Source organism: Taurulus bubalis (assembly GCF_910589615.1).
Source record: "Taurulus bubalis genome assembly, chromosome: 5".
In the NCBI taxonomy this organism is placed as follows: Eukaryota; Metazoa; Chordata; class Actinopteri; order Perciformes; family Cottidae; genus Taurulus; species Taurulus bubalis.
This window is the reverse complement of record NC_136593.1, coordinates 14,844,465-14,852,650: the sequence shown is the minus strand read 5'-3', so window position 1 is coordinate 14,852,650 and position 8,186 is coordinate 14,844,465. Positions and strand designations below refer to the sequence as shown.

The 8,186-nt window shown below is 40.9% G+C and overlaps 1 protein-coding gene across 1 annotated transcript; it reads left to right on the top strand.

Moving 5' to 3' along the window:
* Window positions 1-4,109: 4,109 nt before the first annotated feature.
* Window positions 4,110-5,651, top strand: LOC306737177 (amphoterin-induced protein 1-like; the record flags this gene model as incomplete). Its single annotated transcript, XM_079218881.1, has 1 exon — window positions 4,110-5,651. One exon carries the CDS (start codon window positions 4,110-4,112, stop codon window positions 5,649-5,651), a length of 1,542 nt encoding a protein of 513 aa, XP_079075007.1.
* Window positions 5,652-8,186: the final 2,535 nt, after the last annotated feature.

Genomic DNA, 8,186 nt, shown 5'->3' with positions numbered 1-8,186 from the left:
GCCCTGAATGAAGGGCACTGCATATAATGACGCACAAACTGCAGCAGTATTTAGGATAAGACAGATGTCCTCTAAATCTCTTAGAAATTCACCCATAAGTCCACAAACTCAGTCCATAAGTCCTCCTGAGTTTGTCCTTGCTCTGTTGACAAACTGATCGACAGCGTTGTCGTGGAAGAGTAGCACCAATCCTTCGGTTCCCCCTTTTAGGTAAACACTTTTAGCTCGGTCAGCAAGTTTACTGTAGCTTGCTTCTTTACCGCTATTAGCACCATTAGCTATAAAGCGCCGGCTCATGGTGTCGGCATGTCGATAACCGTTGAGAGGAAATAGAAATGCTCCCAGTCTCCTTCATGCACCTTTAATGATGATAATATAAAATAATATTCATCATTACAGCACTCCATGAGTTGATCCTTGCACAGCATTCTCCAGAAGGTCATGAATGTTTTAGCCAATTTCTCATTTGTAAGAGTTTATTTGTGCAAACATTTTGATCAAGCTTCTATCATTATCCAAGTTGTGATGCATTCATCATACCCTGTAAGCATTGGATCTTATCCATTGTAAAATATAAAGGACGAATCAGAAGGAAGGACAGGCTAAATTTAGCATTTACCAGAGGTGGAAAGACTCCACACAAACCTTTCTAAGATCTTTTAGATTAATCGTCTTTCTTGCTTGTCATGTTAAAAGTGTTCATCCTCCATTACAAGAAAGCTTCCAAATGGATGTTTAATATAAAATGCTAATATATCTTGTACTCTGTGCCTGTAAGATTGACACTGTGGTCAGACAGGTTTATTTGAATCCTTAGAATTCAAAGTATCTTTGACTTTGAGTAATCATTTGAGTAATCATTTATTACTGCAAGGTCATGATGGCATTTAAATGTAAATATAGAGTACACATTGTATGACTTAATTTCCTTTTTTGCTTTTCCAATCAGATGGTTGCACAACGCAACATTGTCCTGTTAGTAGATACTCACAGTATGACTCGATGCACAGTTGAAATCTTGTCCAAAATCTTGCCACAGTTTAACCCTTCTAATTAAAGACTTGCAGGTCAATGTCGAGTGCTGTGCGTCAAACCTTTGCTCCGAGCTGACGTACTATGGTCCCATGTGTTCACTCTCTTCACCCATTACATTACAATCATTTCAGACTGCACATGGTGCTCTCATTGTTTGCTTTCTCCGCCATCACCTCCTACCCTTGGCAGCCATAGCAACCAGATCTCTGGACCATTTAATCCTCACATCACTTTTTATGTGAGGGTGTCTCTGTGAGGTGACCTTGTGCTCAGAAGATTGATAACGAGGTATTTTAATGTACATGAGCTGGCTGGTCGTTTTTCACGTTGACTTCTCCCTCGCTGCCCTTTTCACCTTCTTCAGCTTTAGACTCCAGTCATGTGTTTTCTGGTATTCCTCTTGTGGTGTTCAGCCCTGTGCTTTATAGCCTTTTATATCCTAGCTTTGTTATATTGTGTCCTGCAAATGTTTCTGTCTAATATCAGATGTAACCCTCAACATGAATCGAACTGACTTATATGTGCTGTGTTTTGTGCGTGTGTATTTGAATCTTCCTGCATGCAAGTTATCTCATCAATACAATACGTGTATCCAGTTTAGTTGCAGTAAATGTGCACTGGACTATATATAAACGTACAACTATATCCCAGGGCAGCTGGTGTGAATAACAATGAACTACTATCACAGTCGGATAACCAACCGGACAAAGTTGGCATCTGCCCTGCATGGGACCATGGAGGCCAAACTTTGTGTCACCTGGGTTATGATAATCTAATTGAAGACAATATCCTTATTTGGCAAGTGCCTTAATGTACTGTTGGTCCTGGTTTATCATCTAATCTTTGGCTATTGTGTCAAAGTACAATTTTAAAGCAGCTATAATCAACATTTTTATAAAAACGTTGTATCAAATGACAATGTGAAAGGGGTCATGCCTCCTTCTGCTTTATGGAAATGTGCATTTCCTAAAATGTTGTGTATAATCAAATGATCACATTACAAACCTGGGGTCAGATATTATGAGATAGACAAGTCACATTGCACAGGAAGTGGAAGAAGGAATATAAAAACAGATGAACTCAAAGACAAGCTGGTCAACTCAAGGTGGAAAGAGTCTTAATTATATAATTGTATGATTATTTAAATAAATACAAGACAAGGCATAATGTATAAAACATACTTATGTAATGAAGTGGCTGTATTAAAAGCTCATTAACAAGAGCCTAAGCTGTTTATTTTTAACATACTGATATTGATCCCCCGCACACTGCTGCATGCACATCACGTCCTGTGTTAAAGACTGCTGCAGCTGCAGTTCACACGTTTGCCATGTCCTTCACCAGAGTGATAAGATGAACCAGAGGGAAGGACTTCATCAAAAGAAAGGACAAATTACATCACTCCCGAGTTCTCCCCTGTGTCTTAAAAATATGCATTGTGATAATGGAAAGTATAATAATGTAATAAGCCATGGGGAAAGAAATGACTACAGGGAAAACCAGCCCGCATCGATCTGGAGCTCATGTTAAAGACAGTTCAGTCCCAGATGTGTACCACACGGGGAAAGCATCATTCAACATGTTTAATACAGATTTTACATACTGATTAGATGTTGCTGTTATGGCTGTCAGCCTAATAACAGAGCACTTGATCATCTGAGGATGAAGTGTAGCCTAATATAGTCCAGCACTTATAAATGTGGAGAGGGAGAGAGACACACCCCCTCTGCTGTTTGCGCCCCTCAGATCAACTATCAGATGGTTGCATTTCCTCATCAGTGCGGACCGCAGACCGGCTTCTTCCCGGTCATCCTGTGCGTCTGGAGATCGCTGCTGCTGCGATGAAGAGGATGCGACTGTCCTGTAGCGGATCGCCTCCAGGACCGGACTGTTGAAGACTCTCCTCTTTTCTCTTCGGATCTTTAGAAACCAAGAAAAGGTAAAGAAACTAGCGGGCGGGACACCTCAGCCTGCTGGGACACAATGAGGAGATTTGATGCTGGTCGGAGGAGGCAAATCAAACAAACTATAGCATGTTAATACTCTTTCAGGATGTATATTTTATCCTATATGATGCTGAGATTCATTTCGCTAATTTCATCAAATGTGTTATGACGACATTTTTTTTTGCTGCCCATCCATCATCCGTAACCTTTTGACCAGCTGGTGCTCCCTTACCATTGTCAGCCAAAAGAATGGGCGTTATCTGAACGCTTCAGCCGGGCACGTTGTGAAAGTGAAACTTAATGTTGTGAATTAAAACAGAACAAATGCAGGTCTCGAAAACAAAACTACTTGGTTAGGTTTTTAGGTAAAGATTGTGATTTTGAAAAAGAATGCTGGTTTCTTACATATAAATACAAATACATCAAAATCCTCTTTTGGTTTCACACAGGACCGAGCCCCCTGCCTGGTTCCTGTCTAGATAATAGCCCTCGATTTGCAAAACTCTGGCGAGATGGTTGAGGTTAGCATTGACCTCGAGTGATTAAGGTTAGCTACTCAAGTGGTGAGGCTTACGAGAGCTTTTGCAAGTTCCGCAGGATGAGCGGCAGGGTTTGAAGCAAATTTGACAAAGTGGCCAAAGCATGGACTTATAACTTCTAGATCCATCAAATGTTCCCATAGACTTATATTGTGAAAGAGACATCTGATTCATGAATGCAGAAGATTCAGGTTATTTTATAGCCGGCAGTTTAATTTTTTTTTCCATCACTCCAGTCATAATTACGATTAAGATTTCAAAAGATTGGCTTTTTGGATTTGTATTGGTGATCACCCATAGTACGTGTAACAAGCTTCTAACCCATAACGCTGAAGCTGACAACTGCTTATATTGCCCATTATATCAGCTGATAATATTCAAAGCAGGTGTTGTGTTAAGAGTTTCTGAAATGCACCCCTGGGTGCATTAGAGCATGAGATATTGTGAGCATTAACAAAAATACAAAATATCTGTCATTTGGATCCTCTGTAAAACAGTGCTGATTTATTGATCTCATTATCCATGCAGCTCCACGAATCTCCCCCGAAGACTAGAAGACATCCAGACTGCTATAGTTTATAACCTTGACATGATGGGGGGGTCACTCTGGATTTCCCATGGTGCTACTAAAGCGCTGTTCAGAGGAAGGAGCTTTATCGCAGTTCTACCTCTGGCTCTATTGTTGCCAACAGTAAGAGTCAGTGGCCAGCTAATAGGAAGCCCTCTGGACTGTCACAAGACTTGTGTGTGTGCCAGCAACATCATCAGCTGCTCCAAGATGAATCTAACCAACGCTCCCATCGCTCTTCCACAATATACAGCTGTTCTGGACCTCAGCTTCAACACCATCACTAAGCTACGTGCCGATTGGACCTCTGTCACACTCGACAGACTACACAGCCTGCTTCTCGGCCACAATGGCCTCACCTTCCTCTCCTCTGAGGCCTTTGCGAATGTGAAAAAGCTTCACTACCTGGACCTTTCCTTTAATGGAATCCGCAAGCTGGACGAGTTAATTTTTGAGCCGCTTGAGCACCTGGAAGTGCTGCTGCTCTACAGCAACCGCATCGCTCAGATCGATCGCACTGCCTTCTCTGGTCTCAACAGCCTGCAGAGGCTCTACCTGAGCCACAACCTGATCTCACGCTTCCCCTTGGAGCTGGTGAAGGAGCGGAGCCGCCTGGACACTCTCAGACTGCTGGATGTGTCCTCTAATCGAATCAAAGCCCTGCCCATCGATGAACTCCAGACTCTGCCCGCCTGGATCAAGAATGGCCTGTACTTTCATAACAACCCTCTGCCCTGCAGCTGCGAGGTGCATGAATTAGTAGCACGTTGGTACCTCAAGGAGCTCAGCTCGGCCACGGACTTCAGGGAAAGCCACACTTGTCTGTTACCAGGCCTGCAGAAAGAGAAAATTGCCATAATGGATCTGAACAAGGTGTTTTTGAACTGCACTGAGGTCATGGCTATGGAGAAAATAGCCTACTTGGAGCAGTTCCTAGTCCTGGACTGTGACACCAGGGAGAGGAACATGACGAAGAGCTGGGTGCTACCTGGAAACATCCCAGTGTCTCCAGCATGCAAGACTGCTGTGGTGCGTACGGACGATGATGACAGTCTCCAGATTGGGCCCCTGACAGCCGAGGACTCTGGGGTCTACACCTGCTATGCCACCAGTGAATCCTTCAATGAGACAGTGTATGTAACTGTAATGGTGTTTAATTCCACTGAGACTGGGGGGCTGGAGAACCTAAAAACTGCCTACACCACCCTCATAGGATGTCTGGTCAGTTTAGTTATGGTTCTCATCTACCTCTATCTCACACCCTGCCGCTACGCTTGTTGTCCAGGTCAGGGTCTTGAGAAAAGTGAACCCAGAGACAGCCTCCACTCGTCAACCGTTAGCATCTCTCACGCACAGGAGACGGGGCAAGACAGAGTGGAAGGCGGAGGCTTCGTCAACAAACATGGCGCCTTTCTGCAACCTAAGGACCAGCTGGAGCAGAATGGGAGGTTGAACCCAATAGGCGAGGAAGATGAGGAGTGGCAGGGGGACAACAGGGAGAGACGAAGGTCTGACGCAGAGTCTGTGAGCTCTGTGTGCTCCGATACCCCCATGGTGGTGTAAAAGTCAGAGGCCTCGCCGGAGGGTAAGACAGTGATGAGGCTGCTACACAGAAGTCTATGCTTTGAATGAGAGCAAGATTCAAAAGTTAAAGCTTTAGTTGTCTTTCACAGCTGGTGGCATGTACTGTTGATAATAAATAAACTGTCAGAGCTATGTCTTGATAAAAAAACTATTTAGAAACACCACAAAACATTCTGATAATGCAGAGAAATTTGGTTAAAAGCATTTGTGACCTAAAATATTTTCATTGCATTTATCTCCGTTGTCGCACAGAATTGCAATTGTTTGTTTTATTGCTGAACCTAAATTGGTATTCAAAAAATACAACTAATGCTCTTAATATTTGCAATAGTGTCACTTTTACGGCAAACCATTGGCTGACCCTGCAAGAAATTGCTCTGCACGTAGGAATATAACAGTTTAAATGTGTTGGATATATATATATATATATATATATATATATATATATATATATATATATATATATATATATATATATATATATATATATATCTTATTAGAAATATACAAATACTAACTGATTACTCAGAGAAAACAAACAGCATGACAACAGCTTGCTATATTACTTAATAAACTGAGGCTGTGCTTTGAATAAAAGTTATCCAGCTTGCACTGGGGATGATGACACTACAAAGGTTGGAAGTTTTGAAGACGTTGGACAAAAATTGCTGCTTGAAAGAGAAGCTATTTTTATGCAGAGCTTGCAGAGCTCACAAATTAGCACTGCAAGATGTTTAAACCGTATGCGATGTTTTACATTCCGGTTTGGTTTGGTCTGTGTTTACAGGAGATGATACTGTAAGGATTACTCTTATGCAATTTTATCTATCAATATAATTTCTGATTTGAATGTGATTCAATTAATAATATGTGTGTTTGCAGTAACTGAGCTTCTGTTGAGGTGCTTTTTTTTTAATACTTCTTGTCTTCAAGTCTATTTTAAGTCATTGTAGATTCAGAATCATTAACCCAGCCTTTAGTGATACATCGTACTTTTACTTGAATTCACTTTATTCAGAAATCAGTGCACGGTCCTTTCCAGGTGACACTGCAAACATTATGGTCCTTTTTGCAACATGTCTGCTTATTCTAACCATTTTAGGCTGAATTTGCATTCATGCCATTTTTAAAGAGATCTTATAAAAAATGTATTAGACCTGCAGATATTCATAGTTGACAGCTGTCCACTGTCAGTGTAGCTTCTGCTGAGTTCAGCCTCTATTCTAAATTTTTAACTGTTAAAAAAAGCTTAATCATGTTAAAAAATGCTGTAATGTCAGTTCTAGTTTAGAATGGATACATGAAAAGAAACACAAATAACCCTACTTTCACACTGCTAACATAAATGTACATCCTGTCACACTGGACAGTTAACAGCCGGGAAGCATCACCCAAGGGAAACAACTGAGAGCGAGTACCATCTACTGAATGCTTTAGTGCCCAACCCTCAACAAATGCCAGCCAGCCAGCCAGCAGTCTCATAAACACAGTCAGAAATAGCAGCTCCATGTGCAGCCAGCACGCAGGCCTCCTGACGCAGATAAACTGTACATGAAAGGTAGCCCTTTTCAAACACATCTTCTTTCAGTTACATTGCTGAAATACCTTCAAGTTGTTGATTTTAGAGGCTCACATCATAACTAGAACAGTGTCGAACTAAAGCTGTGTCTCCATTGTTTATATAAAATAAAAATCGGTTCAGATGATGTTTTCACAAACTTAAAGCCACTATGGCTCTGAATTACTGTCACAGTTTAAAGTAGCACTGCTATTAATACAATATAAACCTAATTATTCATACTAACAGAATAATAACAAAATACAGCAATCCCAGATGATAAATGTAGCAATGCATTGTAAATGTACTTATATTTTGAAGGAACAGTTACTCTTATCCTGTCACTTCTCATGGTGCTTTTTCAAGACTATTTAGGTGAATCAACGCCTTAATTAAATTTGTCACTGAAGACCATCATAGCAGCGTGGTCTAGTAGTATTATAATGTAGCAAAATCATGAGGAACTTCATTGACTTATGTCTCTCAAAGGGGCACATTGCTACTGTCGGCATGTACTATTTCCTTTGTTTCTGAAAGATACTTATCACCAAAGAATGTGTCATAGTTTGAGAATGAATAATCTACTTGTTTAGTGTTAAGTCGGAACAGTTATATTGTTGTTAGTATGTTGAGGTTACTGTATTTATTTATGCCACACACTTGTATTTCAATATATGCAATCCTGTATAAGGACTTATTGTATTTTATTATTTACTGTATTATATCTTGTATATTATTGTTCCGTTTCTGTATTTCATAAACCACAAAAATATGTCAACAGAGTGCATGATTAAGTTACTGATAGTTCGACATTTTGAGAAATTGACACCCAAGAAGTCTCATTGTATTGCACCTGCAGCTCAGACTTACTTTCTTCTGGCAACATTCGGTGCTGCTGGCTTCTCACCCTTATTTGGCTTGTTGACCGTAGGATCTCCCTGAGCAGAGTGAGCCCT